This window comes from Bidens hawaiensis, unplaced genomic scaffold (genome assembly GCF_021521415.1).
Source record: "Bidens hawaiensis isolate Kalapana, Puna unplaced genomic scaffold, B.hawaiensis_p1.1 tig00048265_1, whole genome shotgun sequence".
In the NCBI taxonomy this organism is placed as follows: Eukaryota; Viridiplantae; Streptophyta; class Magnoliopsida; order Asterales; family Asteraceae; genus Bidens; species Bidens hawaiensis.
In genome coordinates this window covers 69,444-91,881 of record NW_027498644.1, presented here as the reverse complement: position 1 = coordinate 91,881, position 22,438 = coordinate 69,444, and the positions used below count along the sequence as shown (strand labels likewise).

The 22,438-nt window shown below is 36.8% G+C and overlaps 1 protein-coding gene across 1 annotated transcript; it reads right to left on the bottom strand.

Moving 5' to 3' along the window:
• Positions 1-19,969: 19,969 nt before the first annotated feature.
• On the bottom strand, positions 19,970-21,881 carry LOC143597427 (putative N-acetyltransferase HLS1). The gene is made up of 3 exons (XM_077075934.1): positions 21,690-21,881; positions 21,273-21,460; positions 19,970-20,832 (listed from the first exon to the last, which is right to left on the bottom strand). The coding sequence occupies exons 1-3, from the start codon at positions 21,879-21,881 to the stop codon at positions 20,046-20,048; spliced, it is 1,167 nt and encodes a 388-aa protein (XP_076932049.1). The 3' UTR covers positions 19,970-20,045.
• Between the last annotated feature and the right edge of the window lie 557 nt (positions 21,882-22,438).

Genomic DNA, 22,438 nt, shown 5'->3' with positions numbered 1-22,438 from the left:
AGAAAGCACCCTTCCTTACATGGTTCCACTAATCAAATTTATACCCCCACAAACTCCAATCAATTATAAATTAATCTTATTGATATTTAATTTAAATTATAATAAATTAAAGGGCTCCATCCACTGATATTTAATTCAAATGAATTAAATCCTTTATATATTTAATATAATATTTTATTAGTTTTCGTTTGGTTTTTATTAGAATTTGTATATTACTAATTCATTTGAATATTTTAGATTCCGGATTACAATCATGTCGAAAAGAGGGCGAAAATAAGCAAAATGGGAGAAGGCCCGTCGCGCGGCACTTTGGGCTCAGTTTTCTAAAATCTTCTACAAATCTTAAGTCTATAGGCTAAGATTTCTATAATCTTCTACAAGTATTAAATTTATGGGCTCAGATTTTCAGAATCTTCTACTAATTTTAAGTTTATGGGCCTTCAAAGTCTATATAAACACCCATAAACTTAACCCTAATTATAACCTGAAGAGCCATACGATTTGGAGTGCTCAATAGGAAATCTTTTGGAGGTTTTGAAGGCTTGGAATCATACGGTGGCGAGCATATTGATCAAGAACGAAGACCACGGGTTTTATCGCCTTTAATCTTTCGTTTCTTTTATTTTTCACCATGAATTCCTTTATTATTGTTTTGTTTTATTTTATGATGTTAGGCTAAACATTATAGACTGCCTAGGCTTATGATGAACCTACTTTGACGTTGTATTTTGATTTGGGATTTATTTAGCGTTATGGTTTTATGATTTAGTAAAAGGTTTAATTATATTAAATTGATGCGTATGGATATTTAGGATTGTTTGATTAATTATTATTATTCCATAGTTGCCTTGATTATCGTTTTGTCATTATGATAGGTTGCTATTAGGTCATCTACTTTGTGTTTTTGACTATTTTTTGATTGATTCGCGATTAAATCATAGGAATAATAATTATTAATTAATTAAACCTAACTGTACTGCCATAACTAAATATTTTCCCGATTAATTAACAACCGAAATTTAAGGGATTCTAGCCTAAGTAGTTATCTTATCATCATCTGAATTAAGTCCAAGTTCTAAGTTTAGTCGTCTTTAGTTTTCTTAATTAGTTAAAATTAGTTTAAAATTACTTTATTAGTAAAACCCCCTTACACAAATAACAAATAAATAGTCGTGTCTGTAGTTGAGTCTAATTTAGCTAGTATACGTAATTAAAAGAGTCTCGTGGGTTCGATATCCGGACTTACTTAGCTGTACTAGAGACGATCGGTTCACTTGCCGGTTAGTAGTTTAGTTAAGTTGAAGAGTCTAGAATTTATTACTTAGTGTCTAGATTAGCGTAATTTTAGTTAATAATTATTAAAACTATTTTTAGCACATCAATCATGGAAATTGTTGGAACCCAAAGTGATTTTATAGAGAAGATTCAATTCATGCTCTAAGAATGACAAAACCTTTCATGAGTGTTGTAATATATTGTTTATATTTTGAGGCGTTGAGTTTATATGGAAGATCCTCCTTTATATAACCAGGAGGAGGTACCCTTATTACACAAACATGGGCCTAACACTATGGTCCGCTAGTCTTTAACCAATGAGTCTCCTTTTGATCTCTTATCCCTTTTTGTCTCAAGTCTCATCCAACATGGTCTTGGTCTCCACGTTTGACTTCCTTGTTGTAGCTCTTAGGATCTGCTTGGTTGGCAAAGCTGATTAGACAACTCTTCCTAATCTTCTTAGGATTCTTAGTTTTCTTTAATTGCTTTCAAAGGCTTTCAATTTCCTTGGGTCAATAAACCCTTTGGGACAACCAATGTTATTGGGACTGCATCTCTTGTTTCTGTGCTGGCCCTCACAAGGGTAACCTTTTCATAAATGAAAAAAAAAACACATTGTTATGTAGATTCTATATTTTCCAACTTATAGAAGAACGTGTTTCAAGCGAATACAAAAATTCTTATCCAAGTATTTAAATAGACCAAATATTTATGTTTATATGTAAGGAAACATTTTAAGTTGAAATAATGCAACTATTCAAGGGAGAGTGTTAGTTCACATTATAATTGTAGGGAGTTATTCGGTTAAATCTTACTATACTATTAAAGCAATACAAGGTTTTTACATAGCATTCAACTGGCATGTCCACATATGCATCCAATTCATCAATTTTCTATTTATATAATTTTCACATGTTAATTTGAACATTAATTACAAACATTAACTCCTAAGTTAAATAAAGTTTCAAAATAAACTGTTAAATCATCATTTATTGAGTAATTGTAACACCTTAGGCAAATCCCACATTGGCCGTGGACAAGAGAGCTCCTTGGTTCATAAGTAAATGTCCCGCCTCTTAAATCACCAACGCGTTTTGGGCTTAACGGTAATGGACGAGAGGAGAGCTCCACAGTTAAGCGTGCTCAGGTGTGAGTAGTAGCAGGATGGGTGACCTCCTGGGAAGTCTCCACCTGGGCAACTAAAAACAAATCCGTGAGCTCTTCGTAGGCAAAGCGGACAATATTGGTGGTGCAATGGGCTGGATGTTACAGTAATAAAGACAATTAATTGTTTTCATTGTTATTTTTTAAAAAATTTGAGACTTTGTTATTATTATTATTTTTTTTTTAAATTTTGGGAAATTAGTTATGAATGTTTGGATTGAAATGGTGGTTTAAGTCACGAGGTTTAGATTATATTGTTGCTTTGTTAAACGCGCAGTTTAATAAATTATAATTATATCTCATTGTTATATTCTTATTTTAGTATTTTTTATATTGTGTACTTAAATGTTTTATAATTTCAATAAAAATAGTTTTTATAACATATAACTTGTGTTACAACATCTACATTTTACGCTTTATAGTTTACAAACATATGACTTCAGTAGATGATGAAGTTTTAACTAATATGTCTTTTTTGTTTCATGGTATAAATTAGAAATATGTGGCATAACTTAGAATTATGTTTTAAATTATTATTTTTCTCTATTTTTCTTTGTATGTTGGGTTATTTTAATTAAAAAAACAATGTGATACCTTATAATAATAATAATGATAATAATAATAATAATAATGCTAGATTATCTAACGTTTACAATTCGTTAAAATTTATATAACACACACGTGCGCGCGCATGCGCGCGCGCACGCACACACACACATATATATATATGAATTTTTATATATTTTCCGTCCGGGTGTAACACGGGATCTAACCTAGTATGTAGTAAAACGCTTAACATTATGCCATCAAAAGCAACTCAACTATTGCTGATGAATGAATGTCACTATAGAGATAGAGTAGCTATAAACTCAATTACCGGTGATCTTCCAGTCGTTATTAATGAGTCAAGTTATTATTGATCTTAGTTACTATTGACCAAGTTGTCATTGTCGATAAAGTTGTTGGTCAGCGGTTTAACTTGCTATCAGCAACCATTTACCATTGATAACCTATATCCATTGAAATTACAACAATCTCCAATAAATATTTAAATCACACCTTCTAACTTGTATCGATAAATATAATACTTTCACTGTCATCACCCATAAATATGAATACAAGCCAAGCAAAAGAAGCATAAAAAACATAAAGCATCACAGCCTAGTCATCATTTAGTGAGCTTGAACTTTTAACTCCTGGATTCCAAATGACCATTGACAATGACTTGGCTATCTGAATCAGTCAAAGTGCAACATCTAAGAATATTTGCCATTTGGAACCTTGTTGTGATTGTGAACAAACTTAACTTTTCAAGTCTTAACGACCTATACCAAGTGGGTCCCGGAACAGTGAGTCCAGTTAACAACTCACTTTAGGAACGAGTAAATGGTTCTAATTTCCCAATTCCCGCAGAACATATGCGTTTATTTAAAAATATTTTCATTACATTACATGTAAATTGATTTGATTCCACCAATAATAATATTTACAACTAACTGTTGACTTGATTTATCTTTGGTTAAAGTTGAGGAAGCTACATATAGATGGCATCTAATCCTTAAGAGAAAGAAAAGTTTATACACACACATAAAAGTTAACTCCAATTCTTCATGACTGCACATTTGACTAGACTTACTTAATTGGCTTCTTATGTCACAAGATGCACTTAGTTAAATTTACAACTCATATGTGGAATTTCTATTAGGATGATGAGTTTAGAGAAAAACAAGGTTAATGATAATTTGTTATAGTTGTTAAACACTCATCCTGATCTCTTGTTTTTTCTTTTTTTGAAAGTTTACTCATAGTCGGATTTATGATATAGTGATATTTAATTTAAAGCGTTTTTGATTTTCGATAATCATAATCTTTGTATACAAAAATACAATGATGGCGTCTTTAAACATTTCTTTTTTTTTTTACTTTCAGATTTTAATAGTACTATAACTATTTTTAAGTTTGTTCCAGTAAATCTAAAATGTTTATATTCATGAACATAGTTAAGATAATGGTATAAATTTTCTTCTTTGGGGTTTGCTTATCCAAGTCTTTCTTGTTATTGTAATTATCTCTATCGTTATTTAAGAGATATGATATATGTTTCCTTTTTAGTTGTATGCTGCTTAGTTTTATTTATTACTTTTATTATATATACTCATTTAGTTGATTAATAATATTAAATATTTCACGTATTTTTCGTTTCATTATTTTTTAACTTCTTTTCCTCTTATCCTGTCTAAGAGATACATTGTCTAACACAATATTTAGGTTTTTCTCTCTCTCTTACAAATTAGGCATTAATCCTTCATTTAAATAACAAAGCATATTCAAATCATACACCATTTAAAAACTATAGTAGATTCAAATAAGGGATCGATGTCAAATTCTTAAAATCATAACAAACATTAAAGCAAATATAAAGAATCAAAAGTAGAAAATCAAGGTAGAGATAAAAGATTTGACAAACACGAGAACAAAAATCAATACCAAAATTATTATTTTTCTTTATGTTTCAAGCAGTACGTCATATCAAAACCGATGTCTATTTTAAAGGGGCATTTTAAGAGAAACTGGTAGAAAATATTGTAATTATCTCTACCATAATTAAAAGATACAATTCAATTAGGTCTTCTTTATACCTATTCTAAGTATATATAGATTATATATTCTTTATGATTATCTTTATTGAGCTCCAATTATTTAAATAATTGATTAATAGCATAAGATATATTTTTTTTTCCACTGTTTTACACTTGTAGTGCTAGTTTCATGATCTTTTATTGAAATACAACATTCTTCCTTCTAAATATAGATAAGTTTACAAGCATTCTTATCCAAACTTTCGTTTACGCGTTTTCGATCACCAAATTCTTCATTGACGAAAAACATTATCATTTTAAAAAGTATGAAAAGTATGACATCTTTTTAGCGGAAATTCTAGAAACTTATATTATTGGTATTAACATGCGTAATAGTGTAAGAAATCATGAACTAATTTCAAAGCATGAACATTTGCGGATTTGTATATTATTAGTAATGGTGACAACGATAATATTCTAAAAGAATCATTCGAAAAGAAAATTAAGTTGATTTAAAGTAAATGGTTTGAATTAAATAATAATAACTATAGTAAATGGTTTGAATTAAAATTTTATTTAAAAAACGTTAAAACAATTTAAAATGCGGATTTAAAAAGTTAATGCATGCTAATTTAAAAGAGGTATAAAAAACATAACCCTTAACCTCTTTCGGTTGAATGTTAAATAAAACTATAATCAACTACTCGAAATCTTAACCATAAAAATGTCGTTTACCCTCAAAACTATTTGATTTGACTTTCTAGTAATAAGTTCTTCGATTTCTTCCGGAAGCATAACGTTCCGTGAATAGCCGGGACATTGAGGAATAATCCAACCGAATAGTTCAGTTTATATCGAATTTTAACAACACAGAATTACTGAAATTGTCCTTCATCTTTCACCCAAATTTCACTCGTTGTCCCTGATCTTCAAAATTGATCTTTTTTGTCCTTTACGTTTCAAAATCCAACAGCGTTTGTCCTTTTAGCCTAACTCCGTTAAAATCTTTGTTAAATTATGTCAGCTACTGGTCACGTGTGGGCAATACGGTCATTTCCTGTCCCCTCCATATTTCCCCCAATATAAACCCACCCAACCCCTTGATCTTTCTTCAGACCACCACCGCCACAATTGCTTCTTCTCCGGCGAGCCACTGCCACCATCTCTGTCGATGAATGTCATAGACCGCCACTATCATAGTTGCCCCCATCTCCCCCTCTATCACTACCACCGTCTCCCACCTCCACCCACCCCCGTCTCCCCCCTCTATCACTGCAGTATCTCTATTAGCAGATCTGTAAGTGATCCCAGCATACTCATGTTTGATCTAGTTACTCACGTTTTTAACTAGTATGGACATGGATTTGAGCTTATGTATAACTAATTTGGACATGGATTTGAGCGTATGTATAACCACCACCACCCTACCGGAAGACCACCACTGGTTCAAATTGGCTTCGACGAGTTGTAGGTTTTTGACCATTGGCTAATTACCCACGAGTTGCAGGTTTCCGGCAGTAGATGTCCACGTCAGAAAAACGGGGTTCTCCATGAGTTGCAGGTTTCCGGCAGTCGATTCGGCTAGTTACCCGCGTGGTTCTCTAGCTTCTTCGATACCGCTGACAACCCTCTCCGTCTCTTTCATTTTTCCGGCGATAGATGATGACGAAAACTCAAACATGGGACTTTCATGAACATGTTGCAGGTTTTCTTTAATGATGGTGGGAGGCAGTTTGGTGGCAGGAGAGAGAGAGATATACATATTTATATAAATAAGGTTTTTTTAATTAATTTTTTTATTTAATTCAAATATTTTTAATTAGCGGGGTAAAATGACCAATTTGCCCTCATGTGCAAGGCACATGACCTGACTTAACGAGAAAAATTAACTGGGTTAGACGAAAAGGACAAACACTGTTGGATTTTGAAACATAAAGGACAAAAAAAATCAATTTTGAAGATCAGGGATAACGAGTGAAATTTGGGTGAAAGATAAATGACAATTTCTGTAATTCTGTCCTTTAACAACATGCATTTCAAGATCTATCGTCTATAAACTCCAGGTATTTTATTTCAACATAAGAACATCAATATACATACATATTTTATTTTTGTATAATCTGTAGTTCTGTGCTATTTGCTCTCATTTATGCAATGTAAATGCAATATAGTAGGTTCAGACATACCATCCTATGCAATGTAAATGCAATATACTTCGTCCACCTTTTCCACCACTAGATGCGGGAAGGCGGCGTATTGGTTCAATGCTTGGTCATAAATGGCTTCGGTATCCACATCGAACAAAGGGAAGTTGGAAGGCGGGACGCCTTTCTCAACAAACCCTAGACCAAGCAGGAAGCCGGCCTTTTCCCCATCCTCATGAGAAGCGTTGAGGGCTGCGGTCATAGCATCATCGTAAGAGGTCTCTGAAAAGACCCGACGCACAACCTACAAAGAAAACACAAGTATTAGAACATTTTCTTACAAAAGAAAAGCGTGAAGATAAAACTAAACATACCTAAGGCAACGCTTCTCGAAGAAGCCACTGGAGGGCAGCTTGAGCTTCGTTATGGGCGCGTTCGGCTTCGCTCTTGTTAAGGTTGGCAAGTAAAACTTCCTTTGCGGCAGCCTCTTTGACGCCCTTAAGTTTTCGCTCGGTGTGGTCAAGCACCCCCCTCTGGTCCAGGATTTCCTGGAGTTTCTTGGCATCTTCCATTGCCAAGGCATCATGAGCGCGTTGGAGAGCCTCTAATTTGGCCTTGAGCTCCTCATTCTCCACACGCAAAGGCTCAGCAACGGCTTCAGCCTTGGCAGCCCTCTCGGTTGCGTTTCGCGCAGTCTCCCTGGCCAGCCGAAGCTGTTCATTCACAGCTTGGGCAGCCTTGGAGCGGGCCTCGAGTCGCGCCTGAACTTCAACCTCGAGGGCCTTGAAGGCCTTCTCCTTGTCGGCGGCAGCTGCCGCAAGCTGTTGGTTCTCCTCCCGAAGAGCACGCGCCTCAGATACGTCCTTGGCGCGAGCTGCTTTCAACTTGTCGTTTTCACGACAAAGCAGCTCGACGCGCGGCTGCATCCGGGCTTGGAGAACCCGAAGCTCATTGGTTAGCCTACCCTCCTGGTAGCTAGCCATGGCTTCCCCCAACGCACCATGAGGAGCAGCGTGGCGAGCCCAGTCCACGCACTCCACAGGGGTACGAAGGGTTGTTCCTCGGCGTATGTTCCATCGCGGAACATACACTTCATTGGAATCCGACACTGCAAAAGAAACAAAGGCAGTAAGGAAAAGATGATAAAAAACAAGGGAAAAAGAAAGGAACCCCACGCACCTGTAGGGTCAATGACAGGCCGATAGCCGCCAAACCCATCACCTGAACCTAAAGGAAATCCATCCAACAGGTCAGGCAGACGGGAAGGTGGCAAAGATCGGCGGGAAGCCCTGCGCGTACCTGATGATCCGGCCATCGGTGCCGGTGGCGCGGGCATGGTGGCAGCCGCCGTGGTCGCCGTTGTGGTCGCCGCCGTGGTCGCCGCCTCGTAGTCAGCAGCAGCAGTAACCGCCGGCTCTGTGAAGGATGCTGTAAAAATCGCACTCACGGCCGGCGGGGACGTCATCTCAGCTGGAACAGTCTGCTCAGGAGCAACTGAACCAGCGGAAGCAGGCGCGGTCACCTGGGTCGACGCCTCAGCTAGGCTGACCAAGCCTACCGTCATTGGCGGAAGGGTACTCCTCTGCGCTTCACCCCGGAATGCGTCAACATCCACGCCTGCACAAAGAGGAGAGTGTTGGATAAATTTATGAAGTGAAATCTACAGACATTATGATTGTACTTACGGGTTTTCTTGACCCTGAACGTACGGACGGGCGGGGAGGAACCCGATGGAGCCGGCCTCTTGGTACCGGTCACCGTCGTCGTCGTTGGTTCTCCGGAGGTAACGATCGTAGCCTCCGGAGCAGTGGTCTTCTCACCACCGGGCTTCCCCGCCACTTCTTCACTATCTGACTCCGAGTCAGATAGAACCACTGGATCAGCTGTGGAGGCCTTCTCCTTCCCCTTCACGCCGGCAGCAGCCTTTTTCTTCCGCACCAACGGAGGAGCATCTGAGGATTCCTCAGAAGAAGACGGGTCAGGAATTCCAGTAGCGGGTACAGCATTGAGGGATTGAGGAAAGAATATCGCCTTACCTGGCCGCCGATGGCTCAGGATCTCGTGGCCCAGCGGATAGACCTCCACAAACCGATCCGCCGTTTGCTCCAGGATGGGCAACTCGCCCTCGTCCAGAGCACGAGTACCCATCCGCGCAGGACCGTCGGTTTCCCGCGGGTACAGAAGCGACTCCAAATCATTTCCCTCTGAAAGAATAAACAGTTAGAAGACAAACGCGTATCAAAAAGAAAGACAAGACATACCATAGGGAATAGAGTTCAAACCGTATTCGAGAAGGATGGGAACCTGAGACGCATCCTTCCACACCCGGCTCATCCCTAACATGACCATCCCGGACTCCGCAAACCGGTAAACCGGAGATTGGATCCGGGATATCTTCGAAAACCATTCCGCCTCCTGGTAGTTGGGGGCGTGAAGGCTCGGTATCGCTTGGCCATTTTTAAACTTCATGGCAAGGGGGATGGCGCGGGCAGAAATGTAGAAGAATTCCTGCTTCCACGCGCGAAGACTGCGCTCGGTGTCGCAAATCTTCAGACCCTTAATACGGGTCGTCAAGGTGTACCACCCCTGGATGCACCTCCAGGTATAGAAGGTCATCAGGCGGTCCACATGGGGCTCGATGCCCAAAATCCGGCACACCCACTCAAAATGGCGAATCTTGGCGATCGCCATGGGGTGCAGCTCGGTCAAATGAACACCGTGCCTCTCAAGGACACGGTAAACAAATTTTGTCAATGGGAATCTAAGATTCCCATAGACAAAAAATGCAGCATAAACCCCGATCTTGCCTCTGGGGGCATCGTACACGGTCTGGTGGGATTCAGGAAACTCAGGCTCGAGATGATCGAGCATGAACTTCCTGACAACATACCGGTACTGATCGCTGGGCAGAGCACACTGGCACTCGCCAGCAGTACCCCTGTCGTCAGCTATAGCTTCAGCATCACGAGAAGACATCTTGCAGAGAAAGAAGAGAACGATTTCGAGAGAATGCTCGATTGAATAAAGGAGTATTCGCCGGAAATCGCCTTAAAGATGAAGAGAAGAGTGAAAAGTGTGAATTGCAAAATAACCCTCTCCCCCTTTATATAGTAATCGCAATTAATGCGGTGAATTTAATGCGGAGGAGAGAGAAATCGAATGTGCAATGAAACTATGACACGTGGCAAAAAGCAAGCTGGCAACAGCTGTTGAAAGGACGTATGCCAGTAATTTCGCGGCCACGCGCCCGAAAAATCGCGCCCACGCGCCTGAAAAAGCGACTGGAATGACCATGTTCTGTCACGTCACCATAACTTCCTGCACGTCCTGACACAGTCAGAAGAAACCGTCGCACGACGTTTCAGAGGTTTGGACTGTTCTTATCTTTTCACCAACTTTTCGAATTTCAAAATTCAAAAATTCAAAAATATTAAAAAGTAAGCGGGAAAATACCCCTTACCCCTTGGCAAACAAGTAACCGTAAGACGGATGCGGGTACAGTGTAAAGGCAAAACCCTTCACATACCTAGCACCCGCAGGGAATTGAAGTCAAGAACCTTGGCAAATAAGTAACCGTAAGACGGATGCGGGTACAGTGTAAAGGCAAAACCCTTCACATACCTAGCACCCACAGGGAATTGACGCCAAGTAAACCTTGGTGAACAAGTAACCGAAAGACGGATGCGGGTACAGTGTTAAGGCAAAACCCTTCACATACCTAGCACCCGCAGGGAATTGAAGCCAAGTACCTCGGCAACCAAGTAACTATAAGACGGCTGCGGGTACAGTGTTAAGGCAAAACCCTTCACATACCTAGCACCCGCAGGGAATTGACGCCAGGAATACCTTGGAAGTAAAGTAACCGTAAGACGAGCGCAGGTACAGTGTTAAGGCAAAACCCTTCACATACCTAGCGCTCCGCTGGGAATTGAAACCAAGAAGGATCTTCTGGGCAATACTTGCGGAAACGGAAATAACATCCCCGCATAGCGGGAACGTCGAGAACTACGTTGTTTGAAGCTCCAGGATGGAATTGGTGGTTTTAACATAATTGATCACTATGTTCAAAACTACCAAAACCTCATGGAGAATCCACACAAGTGGGACTCAACGCTCCTGACTTGCGAGGAGGTTACAGCCTACCCGCATCATACCCAAAGACCAAGCAGGAAACTCGGGAATTTCTGCAAGTGACAAGGACTTCCGCGGAAAGAATCCCCATGGAAAACCTTACAAAACCCTTTTCAAAACCCTTTGCTCAAGTCCAAAAGTTCACCTCACTTTATTAAACACTCATGAGAAGAACATTGGACTGGGGGGACTTGAAGAGGTAGGTCCCAGCAGAGCCCAGTTGGACCCGCAAGACTCACCTTAAACAGGGACGTCTGCGCAGAGACCAACTGGATCCGCAGGACCAACCATGCTCAGAGACGTGACGTCCTTACGCGCAGTACGCAAGCTGGTCCCGCAGGAAATGCCTCCCAATGGTGAAGGACTCCGCCTGTCCCCGCAGCCTCGGATACAAGCCATTAGGGAAGGCCACCCGCGCAGCATGGCTACACGCACAAGGCACTTAGCTCTCGATCATTCAGTGTCACCTGAAGGAATGAGCCAAGCCGGGAGCAATCCCGCACAGAGGCGGGAGGGGGAATACTCCCGCCCAAATAAGCCAGTCCGTATACTGAAGGATCTTTTACTGTACCTGACGAGGTATGGGCGAAAGATCTGATCAGAGATACGACAGCTCACTGATACAGTATGGCGAGCAGCATGCTCCTGTACTGTATCACTATTAGCCGCTGCCTACTCACCAACTACTGTCATACCACGTGCGTAGCCGACAGTTGGTGGAAAGGGAATAGTACACAGCAGGCCTGGTCACTATCAGCCGCTGCCTACCCACCAACTACCAGCAGGGCACATGCGTAGGCTACTGTTGATGAACAGGAACACTGTAGCAGCCGGCCATACCTCCTTGGAAACCTACCTTCGGCTATAAATACCCCAAATGGTATGACCATCTCATCTTATCATATCTTATCACATTATCATCATATTATACCTGATATCTGCTCTAGCAATCTCTTAATATACTTTTATATTTAAAGAGCAATCTAGTCTGATTCTCACGCCGGAGGGTGGTCACAAGGAGGAACCCCCCCTTCTCAGTGACGAGCTCACGGTGTCTGTTTTGCAGGTCTCCTGAAGAACAGCCTTCTCAGCTAGACCTCATCCGTGGGAAACATTACTTAACCCCCAGATTATCTATAATCTGTACCGGGTCTCCTAGTGTTTCTTCATTGACCTCCCAACAAATTTACAATTATTCTTCATGTTTACACTAGTTGTACTTTAGCACCTAAAGTTCTATCTCGGTTATTTTTAAAAACATGGGTGCTTTCTTTTGTATATTACATATCGGTAAACTATTCATCGTATATTTATAGATTACTGAGCCCATATTGTAAAAATAAATATATGAATATATATATTTATGAATGGTCATCATTATCATTTATATAATAATAGATCAAAATAATTAAATTATACCTTATTATATTAGCTAGGTAATTATTGATGAACCATATTACCACTACTTGCTAATCAAGGGTTTCCCCTTGGGTGTATATAAATACATAGAAGAGATTAATTAACATCATAAGAAAAACCTAACTCTCACATTAAGTAATTCGTGACCCTATATCTCTCCATAATTCGGTTTCCTCAAGAACCCTAATCCTCATCACTAACATATATCCTAAAGGGGAACTCGACCAAGCTGACTATCATGTCCTCTACATCCTTCTCCGGGCGGTTACCACTCTCTTTGTTGTAACATGTATGTTTTACTTGTGGGTTTACCATAACATTCATGTTTTCTATTACATACGTGAAGAACTGATCAACATGTGGTATCAGAGCGATGTTGATTAATCGGTTCTTTATGTTTTCCCTAAATCTGGATCTAAACCGGAAAACATAAAACTAAAATCTGATAAACCCGAATTCTGTTTTCTTATTTTATTATCATTAAATTCTTATTAATTTATTGAAATCAGGTTATACATAAACTGTTTAAAAACAATGTTATAACCAATTTCACATTAAATATATGTTAAAAACTTTATGGTTTTTCGGTGGTGTTTCTTCGTGTTCATCATGAGTTTTTCGAGAATATTACATATTTTGGTTAAAATTCGGATTATGATTGTGTTTTTCCTAAAATAATTGAATAAACAAATCTTCAAAGATTTTAAATTTTGATAATTATGGAATCTATGAATTTCAAAATTAAAACAAATCTTGGACATAAAATTAATCTCTAAAGAATTTGAACCAAAATATGTTTACCTTAAATAATTTGGATTTGGTTAAAAACGAAATCTTGGTTAAAACCGAGATATCATTAAAATCGAAATCTTGGTTAAAACCGAGATCTCAATAAAAACCAAAAACTCAAGTGTTGACAGAGAACTCATAATTTCTGAGATCTTATAAAACCGAAAACACAATAAAACCGAAAACTCAAGCGTTGACAGAGAACTCATATTTTCCGAGATCTCATAAAACCGAAAACACAATAAAAACCGAAAACCCAAGTGTTAACCGAGAACTCATAATTTCCGAGGTCTCATAAAAACCAAAAACACGATAAATTTTTTTACAAAACATGGAAAGACTTAAACTTGAATAAATTGTTGATGTAAACTTCTGCCCAAAGGTGATGCGTAACATCTAACATATCATTCAAGTCTTAATACAAGCCGTGTTAGTTTCGCTTAACATGATTTAAATATATCGCTTCTGCCCAAAGGTGATGAGTTACATTTAAATCAAGCAAAACTAACTCGTGCATAACTAAAATGGTTGTCTCACTTTTGCCCAAAGGTGATGTGTTACAATTGTTTTGCACATATACTTAAATAAAATTTAATTCTGCCCAAAGGTGATTTATTTTTTATTTAAGTAGAACTTTTAATTTAATTTATCTATTAATTTGATGTTAATAATAGACATATCACATCTTCAACAAAATATAACGATCCTCACAATTAATGATCATTCATTAATCTAATGATCATTTTAATTAATCTATCTTACTTTAAATATCCCATTACATTACTCACTGTAATTTTCTTTCTAGAAATTACTCTCATTCAAATCATCCACTCTAATTTCAAACCCAATATGTTTTACCTCATAAAGAGTTTCATTAGCTTTTAGCTCTTCTCAATTTTTATTATTTCTCAAGACATGACCATCAAATTGCTCATTCTAATAATAGTAATAAAGAAGAAACCTAGAGCATGATAAATGAGATGAGTCAACATAATGTCTCTTATAATAATTAATAAACTTATGCTATCAAATAGAGTTATTCAAGATTTAGTTTTCCCTAAAATTAATCTAATATCTAGAAAATAATCAAAATAACTCCTAAGATGCATGCATTTCTTATAAATTATAACTATAAGGTTAAATGGCATTATTGAATACATCATAATGTACAATATCATTAAAGGCGTAAACATGAAAATAAGTATAATTTTTTCAGTACATTATACACTAAATTTTTCAATAGTACATTTTGATGCCTTAAGAATCAACTATAACACTCAGAATTAACAAAGGAAAATGAGTGTGTTGATCAGCAACATATATATACAAGAAAAGAAATATCTAGTACGGGAAAATAAGATGTTATTCAACTAACCACCACTAAAACCTAAAAGAGGACAATTCTAAGGTTCATAGAGAAAATACAAGTATAACTTATAGTTTTAAGTTCTCTAAAGAGAAGCCTCACTGCATATATATGTCATTTTACTAGGCATAAGCAACGAGATTTTCCATAATTTAAAAGAACTGTTAGCTAAAATCAGTAGTCACATATTCATGATATTTAAGTCTGCTAATTCTATATTCCAATTAACACATGATAGATTGATTCTAGTTCTTTATATATTTTCTTACCAAAAATCAACGAATAACTAACATGAGTGTTGGTGACAAAATTAAATGTTCAAGTTATCATAAACCATAATAAACTGTTCTAGTTATGCTTTAGGATACCTTATGAATTCTGGTGTTTAATTAGAATTTAGTATCAATACTTAAGCTGCGTTATGACAGTTTTGAGGTTTGCATAGCCAACATAAAGTCACTCTTACATTAAACTCTTATATATTATTTGTTATCAATATTTGGATAGAACTAGATGATACTATAAACTTTCACAATTTTTGTTATCATGCAAATGTGAACTTAACAAAAGAAAAATGAGACCTATAAACGTTATCCACTGAAACCAAAACTTCATAAGAAATCATGACAGGGTTGATGAGGATGATTTTTTCATCTAATCTCATTCTAAGTGATTTTAAAATCATGTGTTAGATGCCATAAACCTTACTAGGCTTAAGGAATAAGTATGGGTCCATCCAAAGTTATATTTCACTTACATTCTTGGAACTTATTCCAAATGGAATATTCAGACATAAGTTATCATTTAACGACTATTTACTTGTATCTAATCTGACTTCTATGGTCCACGGTCTTAAAGAGATCCATTCATATATACTTAACATGCTTCATTCTAAATATGTCCCTAAGTTTCTTATGACATATGGATGTTAAGGAAATCAAACCAAGTCTAGTATATGAATGAAATGTTCCTACGTCATGTACATCATTGAAACTTCTCATGTAGCTTTCAAAGAGATTCGAAGATTAGTGGGATCATTAAGTGTCTTATTCATAACTTGTAAGATTTGCAAGAGGTGGGGGTGAAAACTTGATATTAACTCAATTACACCTCTTGTACAAGACATTGCTCCAACACAAAATAGTTTCATCATAATTTATCTCTTTAGAATTCAACAATACTCTTACAAAAGTTTCATTGGTACTTAAATATGGGCATAATCAGATTTTTTATCATAACTAAAGTAATTCTCAAAACAAGAAAAACTACAACGACTAGTTTCTCCATTACAATCTATTGGTCTTTAAATATTGACCCTAAGCATGCCAATTTCTTAAAAGGTTTCTAAGGTCAGTGGGAGCAGTAAAAGTCCTTAAAATGACTTATCAGAAGTACAAGAGGCGGAAGGGGGGGGGGGGGAAGAGTCAATAAATTTTACTCCAAATTTAACTCCGATTACACCTCTTGTACACTATACTGCACCAACTCTTATACGCTTAGAATCCTGAAAATGATAGCAACCTAAACAAGAGCTAATCCATAAAAACCGAAACTTCTAATAAACCCAATAATTAACTCAGGAGGTCATCTAGGTTTTAAAAACCTACTAACTTTGATGATTATATAACCTCCTTAACTAAAGTTGAAATGGATGATGAAAAGTTTACACCCATCTAGAGTTATTGAATAGGTCGAAGATAACAAGTCAATCTAATTTCATATAAAATTAACAAGTAAAAGGAACGATCACTGTTATTTGTCACAATTCGGTGAACTCTCATTATTTTTCTAGTTTCTTTTCGTAACCTAATATATAAGAGTATTCACAACCTATTCATAAAAAAATGTAAGTGTAGTTTTTATAATGTGTAGGGTGTTATGAGTGAAGAAGAGAGAAGATTCAATATTTTTTTTTTTGTACATTTGAAAAGCAAATGTTCACATCCTATAATTTTTTAATTATTTTAGAAAGTGTTTGTGTGAGAAGGAGGAAAGAAAGATAATGGTAAATGTATTAAAAAATATTATTTAATTGAAATGAGAGATAAAATGTATTATTCTTTAATGTAATTTTGGATTTTAAAATAAGAAAAAGGACATGAATGCTCTAAGTTTGTTTTATGGTTCTCTATCTTAAATTCTAAATCTTTGTTATTATCATTTATTTTTCTCGTTATTTTTTATTCACCTAATAAATAAGTTTATTTTTGGCTTCTATTTTTTAATATTTTAAAATTTTAATTACTAAACTATTTAATATTTAATTTATTTAGCTATTAGGGTATGTTTAGTAGAGAGCTACAAAATTTTGTTCGGGGAGGGGGACACGTTACGACACGTCAGCAGAGTGGCTATTTTTATTTAAGGGTGTAGTAGTGTTCAAGCCAAAAATCGCCCCCAATGAATAAAATAATAATTTTTTATCCCCAACCGGCGACAAATCTATATCACCCCTCAACACCACTTATCGCCTGAATATCGCCCCCACCGGGGGGGGGGGGGGTAGCCCCTTATTGCCCAAAAAACCAACCACTTATCACCTACTACATTAACTCTTATAACACACGGGGTACTAGACTAGTTATTAAATATAAATACAAAACACGTCTACACGTCAAATGATCAGTTGATATAATATAAGAAGAATAAATTGTGTTGGATTTTGAAAAAGTTCTCATGCTAAAAGAGAAGTGTAGAATACAATAAAAGTTTTTCCTTTTCTTAAAAGTATTTTGCTGAAAAGTTATACTATGGGTAAAATCTGATTAGAACACGTTTTATAAGACCAATAAATCTAAAAAAGTGTTTTATTAAAAAGTAATAACATAAGTATTTAGGGTTAATGGTTGGGTAAAGTTAGTTAGTTTTATATATTAATTAGTTATATTTAGGTAAATAAATGAATGAACATTGATACTTCAAGCATTGCTATGTGTTTTCAGGATATTGGAAGCTATGGAGCTTAACGAGGATATTTACGGGCTTGGAATGAAGATCAAGAAGTGAAAGATTGGAAGTGCACGCATCACGAGACATTCAAGAAAAGAAAAAATGAAAATTTGATATTTTACATATTTGTGATACGCGAAGATGCAAAGAAGGGCAACTTTGCGATACGCGAAGTTGCAGGATTTCGGCCGCGACTATTTTATCCTGCGAGATACGCGAAGAAGCACCCTTTTACATCTTCGCGATACGCGAAGATGCTTAAGTCAGCTAAAAATTTAGGTTTTGCCTTATATAAACCCCTTAACCTCCTCATTCGGCTAATAACGATTTCCAGAAGCAAAAGAGGCTGTGTTAGACGATCTTCCATCATTCCAAGGCTTCCAGTTCATCTAGGGTTTGCATGTTCATCAAAGACAAGTGTTTTGACATTATGATTATGTTCGGCTAAGTCCTTTGTTCATTCTAGGCTAGGGTTTTGTGTAATTCCTCTTGAGACCAGATTTGCTATGCTTAAAGTTATGAACTTGATTTGAGTTATTACTTTTATCTTGTTTAATTGATTGCTTGATTATTTAAACAATTTATATTTGCGATTATTGATTAGTGCATCACTTGTTTGGTTTTGTTCATCAACACTTAGGGTTAGGCTCTTGTGTCATTGAACTTATAATCATCGGTTCATGCTACTTAATTAGTTGTTATAAAACATAAATTGGTAATTGTGTAGATCGAGTTCAATTTTGTCAACAATTCGGTTAGGGTATCGTTTGTCATTACAATCAAACTACTAGGTCTAGTAATTACTGCGCAATCAAGACAAGTAAATCTGTGATTAAGTTGAATGTCATATTACCCGAACCTAGAATGAATATTTTTAATTAATATTGTTTACAAATCTTTTTAAGTAATAATTAGTTTTAATTAAATATTTTTCTAAAACCGCTTGACATCGTCTGTCCGATTTAGTTTAATAATTAAATTAGGAATATTAAAATTAGCACTTTCCTTGAGTCCTTGTAAAGACGACCTTACTTACCCGTATTAGTTATAGGTATTTAAGTCTTTAATTAATTGTTTTTGAGTAAACCGCGACAGCCTATGTCAAGGGTTAAACAAAGCTCAAAGTAGTTGGAGCATCATATCCAAATTTATTCTCATGTATCTCTAGTGAATAAAACACGAAAGGACCACAAGATTCCCGCTTAAACTTCCCCATTACCACCAGTATTTTTTGTAATTATAATTCTGTTTATTATTTAATCAAAATGAATTTGTGAGGTTAGGGTTCAACGACGCCAATAAAAAGTTCCTTAACTCATAAATAATCCTTTTCTTTTCAACGGTTACAATATTAGATAAGAGTATCTGTAATATAAAAATAGTATTGTGCTTAATCATATCTATGTTGAAATACTATGGCTCAATTTGATATTTCAAAGACGAGAAAACCCAAGAGCGAATAACATGTCTGCTAAGAAAAACCATGTCGAATTCAGACCAAGGCCCTTTCTTATACATGAGAAGAAGTGTGTAGATGTGATTGATGCTAATGTTGTCTATAGACAGCTACATCAATGAAAAAACTAAGCGAAATACTAGATATAATCACTTGCAAATAATGACTGGTTTTTATACAAAATTTTACAAATGATTTAATTCGAAACAACTACTGGTAGCATTTCAATAAGCTAACATAAAAACATATACCGTGCACGCCCAAAAGAGGCTCTGCCTGATCACCTCGTGGCCACCATCCCATCACCACCATTAACCAGATCCCTCCATTGCATTCACCGCAAACCCTAGCCGGCCATTATCGTAAGCCATGCTTTACTTGTTCTAGAGGGATACTGAACACGTAAGTTTATTAAGTAAAAAAATCAAGGATATGTTAAAATATGCATTCAAACGTGACAAGGTACGATGATTCGATAACAAAAGTATGGCAGAAAAAAATCTAGACAAAATCTTGGGATGAAAAAGCATCACTTTTTATTTACATTTCACATAAAAAAAAGAAGAAAATACATACATGGGTCCCACTTTAGGACATATACCCTTCCAAAATCACATTTTTTCCTTCCTTTCCCATCCACCCATTACAAATAATAAGTTAAACTAAACAAGTCACTAAACTTTCTTTTTATTAACTTTTCAAAATTCTCTAGGATCAAGAAAAAAAGATATATCACGTTGTGACTTTCTCCAATCCCCAATATACCCCTCACTTTAATCTTCATCAAGCCTCTTGATACACCATAAATCCGTGAACGATAACACTTTCCAATGCGGGATCACTAACCTAAGCGGATCCTCACTCGACACCTCAGTTGCCACCACACCGCACTTGCGCTTCTTAGCCAAGTTGTGCGCGTAACCAAACAAGGCCCGAGCCAGCTTCAAATAAGACGGCCCAACCCCACCTAGCCCGTATAGCAAATGGATCCCAAATGGGTTAAAAATCTCGGGCAATGAAGGCAAATTCAAGAAAGGGAAAACCTGATCCAACACCCGAGTTGTTTTCACAAACCCTTTTTTCAACCACGAAGCGCCTTTAACTTCTAGCTTAAACACGTCATTACAATTCCACACACTCATGATGGCCCATGAGTGGGGTGGGTCATACAAAAAGTGTTCTGACCCGACCCACGACATGGCATGTGCGCAGTCTTTTGGTAAAGCGAGGAACGTGCCCAGGCTAAGGTTGTTTTTTAGTACCGAGTCAATGTCACGTGGGAAGAACTCGGTGGTCGAGAATGTGTGTCGGTAGATGACCTCAGCATCCAAACATGATAGCTTAATGATGGTGACGTGTTGGTTGATATGGAGCCGGTGAGCAAACACCGGGTGGACCAGAACAGACGGGTTACGGAATTTGGAGTATCCGCATTTTCCGGTGAAGAGATTAACGGAAGCTTTGTTAGTTGCGTCAGTTGCGATGTAGGAATATTCTGCGCCGTTATCTTTAAACCAATCTTCCATTCTACAAACTAGTTTAAATCCTATTTTCATCCTCCTGTAAATTTAATTTCAAAATTAAAAGTTGAGACACAAAAGATGAAATTAGTCACAATTTTTTTAATAATTATAAAACTTTTTTTTCTTTTAGTAACTTAAAATGAGACCCGTCTAACATCCTTCTAGAACAGATAAAACATAGCTTACGCCAGACCGTACAAATAAAAAAAAGTTAACCTCATATTTATCTTTTATATTGAAGTTTTAAATTTCTGTTTTTAGTAATAACCAAAATAAGTATGGAGGAATGTGAAGTCCTTCGCGGGTCTCCGGAGTTTGTTTACCCTGTTTCTAACATTAGAAAGTTTATAATATTCAGGTGTTATCTCAAACTTTGAAAATATATCTTTAATAGTATTATTAGGTAACCAACCTTTCTAAATTTGATTAATGATCATTTAGTTTTTTTTAATAATAATAATAATAATAATAGTTTACCGGTGAGAGGGGGAGACACGAAGGCCTAGGATATATGCGAGCTTAGTAAAAACAGGAGTGGTTTCCGCCGGACAGTTAGTTTTCCGGCATAACTTCCGACCACACGTAACGGTTTTGATGCAACCGCGTATCATCCCCACAATCTCTTGAGTCTCATTTCCGTCCACCGTCACCACCATCTCCGCCACCTGATAACATAAACCGACAATAATTAAAAAAAAAAAACTATGAAACCATTACTCTAAAACCTTTTTTTTGGGTTTAAATTGATATTAAGTCAATTAATAATTAGTGTTTACACAGAAATAGAAGGCGAACAGACAACAAGTTGCGTGGTTGCCCTTTTCTGAATATTTTTAAAGCCTAGTCTTTCAAAAACTAAATTAATGCAAAATTGTGTATTAATATTATACCAACCAGCATGAGATACGCAGGGGAGTTGCGGACTCTGCAAACAGGGTCGCCTAAAAGGTCGGCGTGGAGGGAGTATTCGCCGCTCGGGCCCACCTCGTAACTTCTTTCGACATGTTCCACTCTCTCCCGGTCTGTTTTGGGGTTGAATTCTCGGATTATTATTATTACTTCATTTTCTGCCACTGCCACCACCATGTTTAATGAAGTGAGTGGGAGAAGAAAGAGTTAATGGTTAGTGAGCATTGGCGGATCCAGCATACAAACGGGTGGTTCCTGAGTTTCGAAATAATAGTGTACGGATATATAGAAGACGCGTAGGAACCACCTTATAAATTAAGAGGGAACCACCTAAAAAAAATTCCTGGATCCGCCACTGTTAGTGAGGTCCGTTGTTCAATCATGGGTGCCTTTTTATACCTGATTTTTGGGCTAGCTATCCCTTTCATATTTCTTTATTAGAATATGCGCTTTTGTGAACTATGCTGTGTCAAAAATGTGGATATTTAACATGTATTAACTATTAAGCATTAACTATTTATGAGGCTTTTTATTAGTGTCTTTCAATATATGTTTTTTTAACAACAATTTAATCTACCCCCTTGATAGGCTTAACGTAACATCTCAACCGATAGTGAATTAATACTAATCTAACCCGGGTGATATTAGCTCATTATTATCCGGTGGGTGATTACCGACTAATCGTTATGAGTTTCGGCGGTCTTAAACCGGAAAACCGAACATCGTGAGCTCGT